This window comes from Hippichthys cyanospilos, chromosome 15, assembly GCF_059441005.1.
Source record: "Hippichthys cyanospilos isolate Australia breed blue-spotted pipefish chromosome 15, RoL_Hcya_1.0, whole genome shotgun sequence".
Classification (NCBI taxonomy): Eukaryota; Metazoa; Chordata; class Actinopteri; order Syngnathiformes; family Syngnathidae; genus Hippichthys; species Hippichthys cyanospilos.
In genome coordinates, this window is record NC_142383.1 from 3,221,636 (window position 1) to 3,240,000 (window position 18,365).

An 18,365-nucleotide genomic window follows, 5' to 3' on the forward strand; every position below is an offset into this window, starting at 1 on the left:
CTTTAGCGTCAGAGCACATATGCAGACATACACTGTAAATCCTAACTGTGAAATAGTTGTGTGTTGCAGTAATAATAATAATAATAATAATAATAATAATAATAATATGCAAACTAATGCTCACAGAAAAAACATTACATACTTTTGCAAATGGTTGCATGCAGACCATAGATCTTGATACATTATTAAATAACATCCACAAACAATTGTGTGTACTTGCCTGAAGTATTTTATACACCGGTAGTTATATATAGTTGGATGAAACCTACCTGCTTAATTCTGTTCGTCTGTCACAAAACGAACTACTCCTGGTTTTCTGTTCCTATTGTTGTGTAGCGGAAGCTTTGCTAAGCCAAAGACGACTTCGCTCTCAGTTTTCGGTTGCAGTTGGGTTACACTTGACTCTTCTTGTTCATGGTTGCTTAGCAATGCCAACAAATTGAACAAAGCTGATCTGCAAGATGATAGGTCACTCCTAGATCGCATAATCGTTTATGTTAAATTGGTGTAATCTAAAAGGGAAAAATGTGGTTTGAAATTGGTTCATATCAACTTTGTAAAAATAAGTTAAGTATGAATGATTTTATAAGGAAAAAATTAGATCACAGAAAAAATAAGAAAGAAAATATTTGTCTCAAATGTTGCAGTATCTGGGTGACTTCAGACAAGTGACCTTGGTCAAGCTTATCCACCTTATTAAAACTCCTCATAAACCTTTGCATGAATTATAAGTGGCTTGGTAATAACTCTGTGACTCAGCCATCAAGGGCCCAAAATGTATTATAATTTAAGTGCATCGCTGAAAATGGTCCCGTCCATTCTCTCTACTGATTGATGATAAGAGGCGGTCACGTTTTCCTCCATCCTCTCTTGATATTTTATCGCACATAGCACACATAGGCGCGCGCTCACAAACACGTGCGTGCGCAGACGCAAACTCACACACACGCACACACACAAACGTGCACAACCACAGCCATTTACACGTGATCAGATTAAAGACCGCCCGTATACCTCCCTTTGTTATTTACGTACCAACCGGAAAATAAGTTTAATTTCAAAGTAAAAGATAATCGATTTCGATTGCACGAGACGCAGATTTCGAGCGACAACCTTTTATGTGCTTTGAAAAGGATTAAGCCACATTGAACAAAATTGTGTAATTTTATTATTTAAATCATTGTGACAGAATATATTTACTTTGTCGACCTGCTGTTAGTCATTTTGTACATTCTTAGCCCAGTTTGATATACAAATATATCATGTGTTTTACACGATGAGTTACACAGGTAAGAGAACAACAACTGAAATCAATAAATTTCGCTAAATTGATAATTGTTTTCAGGTTTGCGCGCATAGAGACTAAAACCAAACCGGAAGTCATAGGCTCCCAATGTCCAACTTGTCAGTGTCAGTGAATGCACCATCCTCACCGTTGTGAACTGCTGAGTGCGAATGCTGACTGATCTGATGGAGTAACTATCCACACTAAGAGACGTCGTGGGGAGATTATCTAATTACTGCTCGTATTCCGTTATTAATCCCTTTGCTCGGTCTAGCCTCTTCGGGGCTCTCTTTACGTTGACACACTGGAAGCAGCCGGAGAACCGCGGATATCAACGCGGCAAGGATGCTTCGTAACCGGCGGCAGGTGTGAAGAGATGGCGAGGGATCCGCCGGCAGGCACCGGCCGAGTGGTTCTTGTCAAGAAGATCATCATGAAGGACGGCGTCGCGGTAGGTAGATGACCCGACATTTTTAGAACGCTATGCAGCTACAACCCCACTAATAGTGTCCTTAATTCACCCCGCACGTGTTGTATTTTATGTCATTATTTGGGCTGATCAAATGATATTCTATGTTCTAATATTCACGTGTTTAAATTTATCTACCTAGAATTAAAATGCATAGCTGATGGGCGTATAAATCACATTTGTTTTTACACACAAAATTACAATGCACGCCTTCAGACCAAATAGCTTCTAAAAATAACTATTTGTGGTTCTGAAGTGTTTGAATGCAATATTAGATAATATCATAGGGAGCGTTCTAAAAGATTGTGTGTTGTAATCGATCAGTCTGCTGAGATCAGAGCAATAGTGATGTGCTCAGGATGGAGCCATTATCTGTTACATAACAGCAGTGCTTCGAACACAGCGCTCAGTGACAGTCTGCACAGTCTGCAGCCTGTGCATGCTCAAGCGTCCATTTTAACATCTCCACTGAACTCAATCCACCGCATTGGAACCACTGACACAACATTTTATTCCTAGTCGCAAACATTCTGTTGCTGATTATTTAAGAAAACATGTTATATTTCACTTTCCCCTTGTGTGATTGTATATAATTTTGTGTTCAGCTAGAATAAGAAAATTATGTAATGTATATCAATTACAAGAACAGCATGGCAAACAAGAGGGTAGCACACCCAACTCACAGCTTTGCAATTGCACATTTCAATGCAAATTTCAGCCTTCTTGTGCACATTTTGCACTTGTTCCCCTCCCAGATACTCCAGCTTGCTTGTTTGGGGTAATTGAAGATGAAACGATTGTCCATTGTGTGAGAGGTTGTTTGAAAGGCAGTCATGATGGAATCTCTTTTTTTTTTTCTCTCAATTATTCCATCATCATCAATCATTGAGTACCTCCTCATTTTTTAGATACATCTACAAAGGTTGAATGTGTTTAAGTGAATTCAAGAGATTCAAGAGAGATTTATTGTTATTTGTACAGTTGTACCATACAATGAAATTCTTATTCTGTCACTTCCCCGAGCAGCAGACTACATTCCATAATTTAGCAATAAATAGCAATAAACAACAAACAGAGACAATGGTGCTAATAATGTAGTGAAGAATAACATGTAGTACAATAAAAAAAGAAAAAGAACATTTTTAGTGCAAGAAATTGTTTATGCTTTCAGTAGGAGGCAGATTAGTTTGTGAGAGATTTGTTGAGAATCCTTGTGGATAGAAGCTGTTTGCCAGTCTGGCAGTCCTGGCCCTCAGGCTCCTGTAGCGTCTGGTGTATGGCAACATTTCAAAAAGCATTTCAAACAGAATGGATATAACTCCACATGTTTGTTAGCTTCTATACATAATCATCTTCAAACGCCTACAAAATTTGTCTATTTTGGGTAGCAATAGTAATTAGAACTAGAAAATGTGCAATTCCTGAAGAAATTGCGTGTGAAGGCAAAAATGCTGAAAGGAGAGGCGCTGAATGGTGGAATGATGTGGAATGTTTGAATGGTGTGAAATATTCTGAATATTACAAGGTTGAAACGATTTGAAAAAAGTGGAATTGTGGGAAAATTTTGAATTGTGCGAAGAGGAAAATGGACACACCAATGGAATAGCCGGAATTGGGGGACTCAATTGAAGTTGAAATGCTGTAAATTGGATGAGTAATGGTGAAGAAGGAAGGTTACAAAGTTTTGGTGAGAACTGTGGTAATGAATGAGAAAGTATGGGTAATAATATTAAAATAGTTATGAATTATTAGAATGTGTGAATATTAGTAAAGATGAAAATGTGAAAGGAATGAATTGAATGACGTATATGTGAAATGGGGAAGCTTCAAATGTGAAATGTTCGATATGCCATTTGGGAATGAATTATTATATATGAAAAATATGGAATAATGGGAAAATATCAATATTTATGAATAACTGGAGCGGTGGCAATGGTTCCTAAGGTGAAATGAATGAGTTAAATGTTGTGAATGTTTAATGGGAAAGCTAAAAATGTGAAATGTTAAATCTCCCATTGGATATGAATATTGGAATATTGAAGTGAAATATGGAATTGCGTGAAATATTAAAATGTATCAATTATTGGCATGATGGGAATGATCCTTGAGGTGAAATGAAAGCGTTAATGTTATGAATGTGAAATGGGAAAGCTCAAAATGTGAAAAATCTCCCATTGGGAATGAATGGGGAATCCATTAAAAATGAATTGTTACATATTAAAGGGTGAAAAATATGGAATTATGGGAAAATATTGGACTGTATGAATCACTGGAATGATGGAAATGATCCCTAAGGAGAAGATGAATGAGCTAAATGGTGGAAATATGAAATTCGAAAGCTGTAAATATGAAATCACCCAATGTTAAGTCAGTGGGATTTTTGTCATGGAAAACAGGAAATTGTGGGAAATCTGTAAATATTTGGAATGAGAAAAGTTTATACGGTCTTTGCACAATTAATTGGAATAATATGAAATTGGAACGTGTGAATCGGATGAACTGGGAACGAGTTGAAACACGTCAAAAAACAGGCGGAATAAAAAAGGGGAGTAACATCTGTGAAGGCTTTTACCTTCACCTTCACACAATGAGCGCACTAACAAGTGCCATTTTCGCTCAACAAATACTTACTACCATTTAAGTTCAGATGTACCTTCTACATAATGTTATAAGTACATGATGGACTTTCATTTATATAGCGCTTTTCTACCTTGGGTACTCAAAGCGCTTTACACCAACTAGTCATTTTACCTACTGATGACTCAGCATCAGGAGCAACTGGGGTTCAGTGTCTTGCTCAAGGACAGTTCGACATGGTCTTGATGGTCAGGGGATCGGACCCACAGCCTCTCAGCTGGGAGACGACCTCTCTACCACTGAGCCATGCCGTCCCCAAATTTTTGACTGACGACTACTCTAAGGTGTACCCTGCTACATGATGTAATAGAGTCAAAGACATTTACAGACGACGCTTCAACAAAATTTCATGAATAAACTTGAGAGTCCCTAGCGCTAGCTTCTGCATCTTGGGGATCGAACAGATTAGATCCCAAGCCCTGGCTGCCGCCCAATTCACATGAGGCCCAAAATCTATAGGAGGAGGGATGGACGTTACCTTTTTGAGCTGTGCCCGGCACCTCACAGGTGCAGGCCTGGCCATCAGGTGCTCACCAACAAGCCCCACACCCAGGCCTGGCTCTGAGGGGGGCTTCCGTGATCAGGCAAGGGAAAAATGTGTCCAGATTCGCCACTCATCATAAAGAGTCTGTGAGTCGTACTCAGTTTGGTCCCTCACCTAGGGCCTGGTTGCTGTGGGTGACCCTGCCAAGGATCATTAGGACATTCAAACAATTCCACCACAATATGGTGACAGCTCATAGAGGTTCCTTTCCGGACACCTCCCTGGTGAAGGCTTCCGGGCATGTCCCACTCGAGGTGGTCCATGGGAAGACCCAAGACACGATTGGGGAGATTGGCCTGGGAACCCTCGGAGGAGCTGGACAAAATGGCTTGGGAGAAGGAAGTCTGGGCAAAGGCAGCAAGGCCTAGAATCAGGGTTCATTTTGTTCTCTTTTGGTGTAGGTGGTGTAGGAGTACACAGATAGACGGCATCTTGTGTGGACAATGTAATCTTAAGGAGATTGCAAAGTACTGCAAAGTATTAGTAAGTGAAAATGGAGGCAGACAGCATAGGATGATGGTGTGCAGGATAAACTTTGATATCACAGAAGGATAAACTTTGATAGTGAAGAAGATGATGAAGGCATATACAGAGAAGACAAAATGGTTGAAGCTAAAAAATAAAAAAATAAAAAAATAAAAAATGGAACAGTGTTGTATGACCTTCAGAAAGGAGTTGAGACATTGAGTCCGGCTCTGGATCCCCAGGAGGTACTTCCAATTGACTGGACAGCTACAGCTTATGTGATAAGAGTAACGGTTGGGGGAGTAGTTGCTGTGCCATCTGGAAGAAAAATAGATAAGGAGACTTGATGGAAGGATGAGGTGCAGGAGTGTATACAGAGAAAGAGGTTAGCTAAGAAGTGCGACACTGACAGGACCTACTTAAATATCATTATGTTATGGTACAATAAAAAAATGTTTTGTTTGTTTTGTTTTTTATTTTGTTTTGTTTTTACAATGACTGTAAGAAGCAAAGACACATGTTCCTGACACTTTGAAAGATATCTATTGCCTAGAACAGAGGTGGGCAAACTTTTTAACTCGAGGGCCACAAAGGCTTCTAAAATATAACTAAAGGGCCAGATCAAGAGCATACGGTTGAAGTGTTTTGATAATCCACATCATCAGAGAAAAAAATGCAGGATAGCTCCAAAATATGTGCTTTAATTTCAATAGAAATTCAACAAAAGCAGAACAGTGTAATTCAAGTCCCATGTATAAAGCTATTTATTGTTGTTTAAAAAAACTGAAAACTCAATGAACAAAATACAGCTAAGAGTTACTATTTTAAGGCACTGATAGTCGCACTATCCCTCAGGATATTAACATTATCACATTATCCCTCTCCTCTTCACTGATAATTTCTCCCATGTTTGGCAGGCCGGATTAAAACCCTTAAAGGGCCGCATATGGCCCCAAAGGCCGTAGTTTGCCTGTGGCTGGCCTAGAACATACACGCCAGAAAAAAGTCACCTATCATTGGAAAGCACAGGTGTCAAACTCCAGTCCTTGAGGGCCGGTATTCTGCATGTTTTCGAGATGGCTTTCCCCAACACACCTGATTCAAATGATAGCTCATCAACAAGCTAAGCAGAATCTTGAAAATAATCCTAATCATTTGAATCAGGTGTGTCTGAAAGAGAAACGTCAAAAACATGCAGGACACCGGCCCTGGAGGACTCGAGTTTGACACCTATGAAAAGGTTAGTAGAACTGAAGGGTTAAAATAGTATATGAGGCGTGTCAAAAATGTTCCAGGACTGCTGTCACAAAAGATGTATTTCAAATCCAAACTATGAGGTTTTCTTCAATGTGCGCCACCTGGTCAACCAACAGTGGTACTAAAAGATCATATTAGTGTGTGGTTTGTTAGCATGACAGGACAACTCGGGGCTTTGTCACTATGACAATGCATTAGCTCATGATGCCCTCATGACCCTGGCTGAGAGGAACATTACCATTCTGGAGCCATCGCCATTGTACAATTTGGTTTAGAGTTATTTTTATCCTCTGTCAAGCTCAAGATAGACATCAAGACGTTCTGATTTGAAGATGGATGGCCTTAATTACAGAGTTGGAGTATATTATGTCCATGAAATATTCCTAGGAGTGTATGAAGATGTTGCAGAGATTGCTGGATATACTATGCTTTGGCTTCAGGAGAGATGGCCTCAAATGAAAAATGTTGTAATTTATTGTTTCGTTCCTAATATTTTGTGTTATTTTGAACATTTTTTGAAACAGTCAAATCTTAATCAAAAAATCTTGTCAAGAAGATCATCATGAAAGATGGTAGGTAGATAAGATCTGAGAAGCACGTGCTAAACATGAACCTTTTATTTGACCAAATATTCAGATTAGAAAAGGAGTAACCAAGGGGTTTAGTGAGTGTTTGGTGAGTGTTCACATGGCCCTTCAAAACTTGAATGTTAATTATTCACTGCAACATCGTTAGAATGAATAGCTATTGATACTTCCTCAGCAATATGCAAGAATCATCTCAACCATCATCTCTTTACAGTTTTCAAATCCCACGAACCAAATGTTCACGCCAAACCTATCTTTATGTGTGCTAATTTCTGACCTTCAAATGTTTACCTCCTTTTCTGAGTGTCACAGAATTGTTGTCATCTAAATATTTATGCCACAAAGTATACATATCATTCGAATCTGATCGCTTTGAGTTTCAATTTTTAAATTTAAGAAGTCCTGTGGGGCAAAGTGAAGCCTGTTTTACGAATTCGGCCATGGGACTTTTGCAAACTGAGTTGTAATTGAGCCCTGAGAAACTGTGATGTAATTTTTACCCGCCAGCAAATAGCAAAATGGCTGTCTCCTTGAAATGGATAAAAAAGAAATAATAGGTTGATTCCACAAATGTCCACATGTTTTATAAATGCTATATTAATCAGAATCCGAAGATTATACCATTGTTTCTAAATTATTATTTGCCAAGCCCCCCAGGAATAAGAAAAAATGTCATGCACCACTTGACGCGCTGACTATAAGAAAGATTATTATCTATAAAGATTGTATAAGTATACATAAAATGGTATCATTTCTAACTTAAAATAAAAGGAAAAAGCAAAATAAATCAACTTTCACCGACCGTTAACTAATTTTTTACAGCATTTATATGGGTTACAGCTTAGTCTGAAACAGAAAAAAAAATAACCAAGTGCATCAAAGTGCCTGAAACAAACAAACAAACAAACAAAACAAATCTTATTTTATTGCAATTATACTTCACATGAAAAAAACAAATAGAAGCAATAGAAGTGCTGATTAAAACACTAAGAACAGATTTAGGATAATCTTTTTCTGCAAAGTATGTCAAGCATATTGTAATCATTTCCTGTCTATCATGTAATGTAATGGATTTTCACTGACTTAACATATATATTACACAGTTTGTCACTCCAATCGTGACAATAAATTTGGTGACAGATTTACATTTCATGCCTGGACTATTGTAGTGATATTAATGTGTATATGCATTGTATTTGTCTTTATTAGCTTCAACAGGGTATAGGCCGACCCAGTGTGTACCATGCAGTTGTGGTCATCTTCTTGGAGTTCTTCGCCTGGGGATTGCTGACCACGCCCATGCTTACAGTGAGTGACAATGAAAATGCAATTCATGGTTTCATGGTCACATCATGGCAGCATAGGGACTCAATACATAACAGTGTCTGCATCTGTGGCCCATTTTAGTAATTGCTGTCAGGAACAGCACATCACTTTAGTAGAGGTGACAGTATGAGTCCTCAGCCATTTCAATCTCGTTGGATGTTGATGACATCATTTTGAATGATGAAATTGGAGTCGTTCTTCTTTAAATCACAGGAGTTTAGTGCTTTTGTTTATATTTATGAAATGCTTTAACAATGCCTATATATATATATATATATATATATATATATATATATGTGTGTGTGTGTGTGTGTGTGTGTGTGTGTGTACATGTACAAAACATAAATCACAAGATTATTTTTTTTAAATGCCTCAATTGTATGTCAATGTGCCAGTCATATTTGTTGTGAAACAATCCCTGAAAAAATAAATACATCTTGTTCATTTTCTTTTTGGAGATGTATCAACAGTTTGTCACTCAAAAACAGAAGTGAAGCGATAAGACTGATCCTACTTTCAGTTGTATTTCTCTATTAAACTTTTTTTTTTACAAATAAAATAAGTATTGTAATTTCCGACTATAAACCGCGACTTTTTACTCATGATTTGAGCCCTGCAGCTAATCTGTTGTTTTTTATTTATTTTTTTTTTTGCTAGCCACCAGCAAGCAAATGTTTGTATCTGTTCGAAGTTTTAATTAATGGAACAACTATGAAATAGAACTGAAAAGATGCTAATCAATGTCTGTGCTCAAAGAGTTTAAAAAATAGATTATTAAGAAAATATATATGTATTAATTGGATAAGAGAATGTATACAATTTTGGGTCAATTTATGACGTGTAAATTTTATATACAGTACACCATATACAGTATATATTTATTTATTTATGATTGTATATACGTATGAACTATGTGCAATGTGTTTTTATGTTCACTAAAATAATCTATCAAACAAAGGGAGATTAAAAAAAAAGATGCTATTGAAGTATTGCTTTCAATTTTGAACTGCTATTTAACTAACAGTATTCTGTTAGCGTTGAAAATATCCATCCATCCATTTTCTATGAATATGTTAGGACTAAACATGCAGGCATGTTCAGCCTGTCAAAGAGAGGATGTTGCTGTTGGCAGACAATTACAAAAAAAAATAAATGACAAAAAAAAAAAAAATACTTCCTTCCTTATATACTGCCATATTTCTGCGTAAATATCTCACGTCTGCGGCTTATAGTCCAGTGTGATTTATCTGTGACAAAAAAACAAACATTTTTTTGCTCATATTTTGCTGCTGCGGCTTATATACCAGCACGGCTTATAGTCGGAAAAATACGGTAGTTTTGGGGCGGATAAAATGGCAACATTCAATATGTGACCCGCTCTGGCAAAAGGATCCCCATGATGGCGAATAAAGTTTCACGTCAATGGCACCTATAGATCATGTGGACAAAAATGTTGATTTTGAGATTTCTCCTGAAATCCCCTACTTGATTACTCTATTTTCATTTCCCAGCTGCCAATAGGTTAAAACTGTAGTTGAAGTATATGAAAATAAGGGAAAACATTATATTTTTTTAGGCTTGTAGCTAGTGTCTGAGGGAACCTTCCCTGACTTCCTTGCCTCAAATTTCATTTCACAAAGGATTTACCCTTTTTAATATGCAAAATAACAACAGCATAAAAATGTACATAGCATGTAATTAAGGTTGAAAACACTGTACATCAGGGGTGGGCAATTCCAGGCCTCGGGGGCCGGTGTCCTTCATGTTTTCCTGTTTTCTCTCTCAAACACACCTGATTCAAATGATTAGGATTATTCTCAAACTCCAGCAGAGCTTGTTGATGAGCTAATGGTTTACATCAGGTGTGTTAGGGAGAGAAAACTGGAAAACATGCAGGACACCGGCCCTCGAGGGCTGGAGTTGCCCACCCCTGCTGTACATGATAATGTTACAAAACAGAAGACTATCTTGCATTCAGATTGAGATTGAGGGTATAGCGGAGCGGAGATTAAGTGGTAAACCTTTGTTTGTGACAGAGTGAAAAGTGCACATTTTGCTGTATAAAGTGGGTGAAAATAAATTTTAATATGAACACTGCTACCCTTGAAAAATCATTGCTATTGGTTCAACCTCCACTCCATAAATGCACTTAATGCAATTTGGATTTACTATTGGACTGTTGCTGTCTTCTTTTCTGTATTACATTGAATGAAAAAAAAAATGTGTTGAACCTTCAAAGCATTTTCATTTTCTCTCTGTGGCCATATTTGAGATATAATACTGATTACAAAATATCAAATTCTTGTCATGTTCCACACCAATCGGCAACTAATCTTGTTACACAGAATTCTTAAATCAACTTCCCATTGGGGTAATATGACCTGCTCCAAAAAAAACAAAACAAAAAACAAAAACATATGTCCTTTAATTTCTTTCGCAATTTAATTTCCAGATGTCTGTCAACAGCTCCTGAAAATTTGTGGTCAATCTGTTTCTCCTAAGGAACTTCTTGCAATAGAAATATGTAAGATGTATGTGACAAAACTTTAAATGGGTTCTCAAAATGGGGCTTTCAACCAAGCAACATTTAAATGCTGTAACCTTTTAGGTTTTAGGTACAGTGTTCCCTTGTTACTTCGTACTTCATCTTTTGTGCCCTCAGTGCTTTGCGTTCTTTTCATAAAAAAAAAAAAAGCAAAAAAAGGCTATATTGCGCACACACAGTCAGGGCAAAGACAGACACAGTAAGGAGCAGACGGCCATACCGTTGGAAATCTCTTACTTTGATTTTTTTTTTTTTGATAAAATGGTATTTCAAGTCTAAACTCTCCATTGTAATAATCTTTAATCATGTACAGATTAGACTTTACCTCAACGTCTGGGCCGCTGCTAATATGGCTGCAGCTGTGCAAGACTTCAAAGGAAAAGGGGAACAGTACTACTGTACAGTGTATAAGGTTTAATTATTTAAGATTTAAGTAAATATGTGTACTGCAGTAATATTTGTCTGAAATAATATGCATAGCATGAAGACTTTTCACGTTAAAAAAAAAAAAAAAAAGTTGAAGTCCTACTTTGCGTATTTTCAGCTATTGCGGCCGGTTTCAGAATGTATCTACTGTGATAAATGAGGGCTCACTAAATATATACTGCAGTAATATTTGTCTCAAATATGTAAAGTATAAAAACTTTTCACATTAAATAAATTCTGTTACCTACATACACATGGATGAAAATTCCTGGGGCGTGGAGGGGGCTCTACTTTGCGGATTTCACTTTTCGTGGTGGTTTTTCGGTCCCCAATAACCAAGAAAAGCGAGAAAAACTTTACATTCATAATTTCAAAGGGGTTTAAGTGCATAATTGTATTACATGAATAACTCAATTTGAAATTTTTTGACGCATGAGAACCATTTTGCCAGAGCTTGTCCCCATATGGAGGATGTGTTGATACACTGCAGGAAAAAGTCACCCTGCTCAAGGCCTATGCATTTTATAGCCCTCATGTATAGACACTGATACATATGACACTAAAAGTGAGAGAAGCACTTACATTTTTGCTGTGCTGCAGGTACATAATTTAAGGTTCTGCTTTTTATTTCATAAATATGAGAAGGACTCAAATAAACATGAGTCATACTTGTTAGAACGTCTACTTCAACATTGTGTCTTTTTTCACCCAGTTTCAAATGTTTTTGTTGAATGCAATAATAATAACTTAAACAGAACATACAGAAAAAGAAAACCAACCTTCATCTTAGATGTCAGATGGGTTTTGTTGCTCCTGTGTTTTCTTCACAGATTTTTGAATATTTTGTAATTACCAATGCAATGTTCAAATAATGCAGTGGTTGCACCATAATGATTGTGCTTTAGAAAGATAAAAACCTGATCTATCTTCATTGTCTTTCTGTGTAGGTGTTACATGAAACATTTCCACAGCACACTTTCCTGATGAATGGGCTCATTCAAGGTGTGAAGGTAAAAATGAGTTTTAAAAAATATGCTTTTCAACACTTGATATCAATCAACCGTTTCTGAATGTCATGAAAATATTACAATAAGTGTACCTATTGACACAAACCCTCTGAGAATTGGTTGCAGTATTTGCAAATCATTGATTTGGAATTGAAATAGACTATCCAGGTGTCTTTAAATAATAAAGTTTAGTATAGTAAAAATATCTAACAGAAGCTAAATTAAATATGAACACTATAAAACAATGCTGTGTAAAATATTACTTAAGATAAAATTGTAGCCACTTTTAAACAAGAGAATGATCTGCTGATTAACTCTTTTGTCGTGATTACTTTTTGTCTTTTTCTGTTCCATCTAAATGGAATTTATATTGCACTTTTTGCTTTTAGTGTTACTGACTTTTCTTCTTCCTGTCAAGGGACTCTTGTCATTCATGTCTGCCCCTCTGATTGGTGCATTGTCGGACGTGTGGGGGAGGCGTTCATTCCTGTTGGTCACTGTCTTCTTCACCTGTGCCCCAATACCCCTCATGAGACTCAGCCCCTGGTAGGTCACATGTTGGTCTTTTTTACAAAATGAAAACTAGTCTACTACTATTCCATCACGATTTTTATTACATTGCAAAAGTAAAGAAAGAAAGAAAGTGCCCTAAGTCAGGTTTATGATGTGGATTTTATAGATCCTGTGTTGTGTGTTTAAGTGTTTGAGTTAAGCAATCAATAAGCAACATTGATTATTCCATAACCACAAGTGAGTGGCCAAACTATCACCACTTCCATCAAGAATATACAGTACCTTCACATCAGCCACAATTGCTTAAAGCATTCGTAGTCATTCTCACATTTCAACAAGCATCGTTTCTTTACTCAACCAGTCAGATAACGATTGCTGAACAAACACAAAAGCCATAAACCTGTTCCTAAAATGTTTATTGATTCATACCATCATATACTGTACCATATATTATTATATAGCCCGAAACAGCATTGCCCTAGACTAGAGCAGGGTTGTCAAACTCCCTTTAGCTTGCGGGCAGCATGGGGGGAAAATATATTCCTAAGTAGGCCGGATCAATAAAATCCTGGTATATATTTGTACAACTTTAAAACAACTTCAAATTCAGTATTCTTTTTTGATACTGTCCAAAACAGTAGTCCTTTTGGCCTTCTTCACAAATATGGCATTTGTGATGTAACTTTTGATTAGATCATTAAGAGACATCTTTCTCCTTCTTTTACAGGTGGTACTTTGCCATGATCTCCATGTCAGGGGCATTCTCTGTCACCTTCTCTGTCATCTTTGCCTATGTTGCAGATGTGACAGATGAAAGAGAGAGGAGTACAGCTTATGGTCTGGTAGGTACTGCAGTTTCATTTTCCTTTCTTTTTACATGAGTGAATTTTGTTAACAAATGCATGCTAACCACCCTCTTTTTAATTAATCAATAATATGCTTTTCAACTGTACTGGGTAGTTGTTTTGCAATGACTTTTTCCAACCTCTGCTTCAAGAACTGGTGACAGTCACAGGAAAACGTGAGACAGGTTACAATTGTAAAATGCTGTCCAAGTATAACCCTTAAGGCTTCATGAGAACAAGGGCATGCATTGCCTTGGACCTTTGTCAAAAAACGCTGCTTGAATGATTCATTGCTGCAATTTGTCATCCTTTGAATTAAAATGGCAGCCAGTGACTCACTATAACATGGCCTGGGTTATCTGCCTACTTTCAGAACTGTCATGTGCAGTTAGAAGTGCTATTCATTAAAAGGCAATGTTTCAGGTATTTTTTTTTCCCTTATGAATGCCAACCAAATGTTTCTATTTAGAATAACACCAGAAATTACACTTCAATGCGTTGAAGTATCAAACTGCTGCATAATAATTCATGGGTAGTGGAGAATGTGGTGCATCCTGCACAATCTGGCACAGGGATGGTTGTGGACTGCACTTTAACTGTTCTGAGTCAACTGTCAAATCTCAAAATCCCTGAATGCCCAGTCCAGTGGAGGACCTAGTTCCTTTGACCTTTTTTGTAGTTCTGTTATACAGAAATTCCTTGGTTGTATTTCCAATACTGCAGCAAAATGTGAACATTTACAACAGCGACGACTGCTCGCAATTGAAGCCACGCTGTCTTTCCTCACTATAAAATGTAATATCAAGAGTGGAGGGCCAAAAGCTAGGATCAAGCCAAACAGAACACAAATGAAGGAACTTTCAAATGATAAACTAAATCAGTTACAATTCATTATTTTGGATGCGGAGGTTGGGACCTCTGTTGTAAACCACCTATTCAGAATTCTCCCGCTTAGTCAGAACGTCACTCATGATTTACCTCATTTTAAGATTGTCTATCTTTAAAATGACAAAGTGATCGAATAACTGATTGTTGGATTGATTTATTTTTATTATTAAGTCCTATTTTCATCATTTAGAGTACAATTAATCCTCCACTTCGAGCAAATTCTACTCTGAATATTTTCTCTTCCAAATGTACATTTTACCCTAAGACTGAGATGAAATATAGTCTTTTTCAGAGTAACATTTACCGCAATAAGAGTAAATTATACTCTACAAAATTTACTGTGTTTGTGGTTGCCTACATCAAAAGTGCTACCAAGGAGTGCCAAACACAATTAAAACTCTCAAGATTTTTTTTTTTTTTTGCAAAACCTTACGTCTTGACAGTTGGCAGTCAAACTATCTTTAATGACTCTGGACTATTTAATAATGCTCCTCATTCAAAATACTATGTAATGGACTCTAGCTTTTGGACTAGCGGCTATTTTGTCAATTAAACCAAACCAAATCAAAAACAAACCTGATACTTATATAATACTAATGTATTTGGCAGCAGTGGTTGCAGTTGAAATACAGTACTCATACTAACTGATGCGTAAGAAAGATTTAAAAAAATTGTGCAGCTAATGGCTTTTTAATAACTATTAATTAGTTTGAAAGCTCAGTATTCTCAAAGTTGGTCCATAAGGCATTAATATGGCTCAACTAAATGACTTGACATATTACTAATTGTTAACAATGTCAACAACATCTTTGCTGCACGATGAAAACTGTCACGTCGAGGCATGTTGAGTTGAAAGGAAGAAGGAAGGGGACCCAAAAATGCAGGAGAAATAAGAGGAACTTGGCTCAAAAAATTAATGTTTAATGAATAATTAGGGCAGGTAGAAACAGGGAACAAAACCGGACAAGATAGCAACAAAACTGAAACTAAAATAAACTCACAGGGAACAGCAGGAAGACAGCAACGGGATGACTGGGGGTGGGCATGCGGAGGGAAGACATCAATGACCCAACAAACGACTGGAACAAAACTGGGTCTTAAATAGAAGTACACTGATTAGGGAAACACGCAACAACTGGATGGGAACAAGAGACAGGGGAATCTAATTGGTGGACACACAGGGGGCAGGCAAAGACAGGTGGACAAAAACATACTAACAAGGACACAGACAGGGAAGGCAGACCCGAGGGAAACATAGACACGAACTAAGAAACATGAACAAAACCCCAAAACAATGAAACCCCAAAACAACAAATTCCAAGCTTTGTACAAATCGACCCATTTTATTTGTGATTGTTTAATGCAAAAAAAAAAAAAAAAAAAAGAATAGTACAGTATACTCATGTAACCATTGAAGACAAACATTGAACACCAAATTGTTCCATTCCTTACAAATGCCATTGCTCCTATCCTCCATTTGCTCTAGGTTTCTGCTACATTCGCAGCAAGCCTGGTGACCAGCCCGGCAATTGGGGCATATTTATCAGCATGGTATGGAGACAACCTGGTGGTCCTAGTGGCTACATTGATTGCACTCGTCGATATCTGCTTCATCCTCCTTGCTGTGCCTGAGTCACTTCCTGACAAGATGAGGCTCAACACCTGGGGGGCACCTATATCCTGGGAACAAGCTGACCCCTTCGCTGTAAGTATGAGTGATGTGATGTTTGCGAAAGAACCAAGTCTTTTGAACAGCTCTTCAATGGGAATGATCGGGCTTGAGTCTTTAGCTCTGGAGCTAGGGCAAAAAATGTCACACTGGGACAGAGTGGAAAGAGAAAGAAGGGAGGGAATGAGGGAGGTAGAAGGTGGAGTGGAGGTGAAGCTGAAGCTGGAGTGGAGGACAGCAGCAGCAGAAGTTGTGTTGATGTGAGTAGCTATAGACTAGATTTGATAGATCTTATAGCTTTTGTCAAAAAATAGACATAATAATAGAGGTGGGAAACATTTTTTTTCACTGGTCTGGCATTTGTTATAGTCCTGCCCCCTTTTTGTCATCGTCAGTCCATCGTTTTTTCAAGCTAGATGAAATTGCAATCGTTGGTCTGTCAGTCTGTCACTGTATTTTTGCCCAACCTCCCGCCACCACTAGAGGACGACATCTGACTTTTTTCTGGTTCGTCATTCATCAGGCACTGGTCTACTTCTGTCTGCACTCATACTAATTCTTTGTTCTGTTTTAGTACTTATACTGTACTTAAAGTTTAGTACTTATACTGTACTTAAAGTTAACACCATGTTTGTGTGTTACACTGCAATTGAAACAACTTTAATAATGAAAACAAAGGCAGTGAAGGGGTTTAAGAGGCTATAATACATCATCATGTTTATTTTCCCCAGATCTGAGGGAATGCTGGGGATGAGCGTGCGATTAGCAATCATGTCTACTGGATGGCATTGTCATGCTTTACATGAAACGCAAATGGTTGTCAGTTCTCATTTATAATTGCCTGCCAACTAACATTTGTCTAAATTTGTCTAAATTTAATCTGTCACATACACTAAAACAAAGGATTGCTGAGGTTAAATTTCCAAAAAAAAAAGTCTTTAATGAGGTTATTAAAAAAAACTTCTATCTTGCATTTCCTGGCCAAGAGCTCATCAGAGAAAGAATGCAAATTTGTTCTGAACCCATTGGTTACTTGAAAGAGTGGTTACTTGAAAGAGTTGACTGCCTTGCAGTGGAAACACATCCCAGAATATTCTTATCAGCAAGATACTGGAAACCAGGGCTAAGAAAGTGAGCAACTAACACTAAATCTTCGGTAAAGTCAGCTGTCTTGTTGCTGTGAATGATAAGTAGTGAATTGAACCAACCCAGTTTATTCTCTCAACCGAACATGTTTCTCCACTGATTGGTGGTGCTGTAAAGTGATTATTGCCACATTGACTGCAGGCTGATTGCAGTTTGTATCCAGGTCAGTTTAATTATATTTCAGTAAGCAAAAAGCAGCGTGGCGGGCTGACAGAAAATTGTCTATCCTGATGATCACAATGGATGAAAATTCCAACATTTTTAATTCACCCTTTTTTTAGCATTCCTGTCATTTGTCGCTCTGTCGGCAAAACGGTCATCTGTGGGCAACCAATTGACAGACAGCGCATCAGCGCTGACCAAGTGCCCATCTCTGCATAGGAATAAACAATTAAATGAATGAATTATAATCAGTGTCATTTGAAAAATATTTTTAGAACACATTTATGAATATAATAAACATTTTATTACATCTTATTTATTTTATTAATGTCATATAGTTTTAAAAGACATCTACCATATAGCTATATTTGTACGGACTTGACAAAATTAAAGTAAATTCAATGACACAATTTGCGTTATTTTTCATCTCAGGGAGCTCCGGTAGTTTGCCCACATCATTGAACCGCTTCTTACACTGGGCTCAAGCTGCTGGGACTTCTGTCCAGGCCAATTTGACGTCATCAATTTGATCGTGGAGGTCTACTTGCAGTTCCGTATTTTAATTTACACGCTTCGACATCCGGGACAAGTGCA

General features: G+C 37.4%; 1 protein-coding gene across 1 annotated transcript in view; it reads left to right on the forward strand.

The window, feature by feature from the left end:
* The first annotated feature begins 1,397 nt into the window (after window positions 1-1,397).
* Window positions 1,398-18,365, forward strand: part of slc71a2a (solute carrier family 71 member 2a) — a 30,111-nt gene continuing 13,143 nt past the window's right edge. The window contains exons 1-6 of the mRNA XM_088434866.1: window positions 1,398-1,736; window positions 8,454-8,552; window positions 12,489-12,551; window positions 12,967-13,094; window positions 13,789-13,903; window positions 16,281-16,499. Of these exons, the coding sequence (XP_088290992.1) occupies window positions 1,662-1,736; window positions 8,454-8,552; window positions 12,489-12,551; window positions 12,967-13,094; window positions 13,789-13,903; window positions 16,281-16,499 (699 nt within the window). The 5' untranslated portion in view covers window positions 1,398-1,661. The remainder of the gene's footprint in view (window positions 1,737-8,453; window positions 8,553-12,488; window positions 12,552-12,966; window positions 13,095-13,788; window positions 13,904-16,280; window positions 16,500-18,365) is intronic.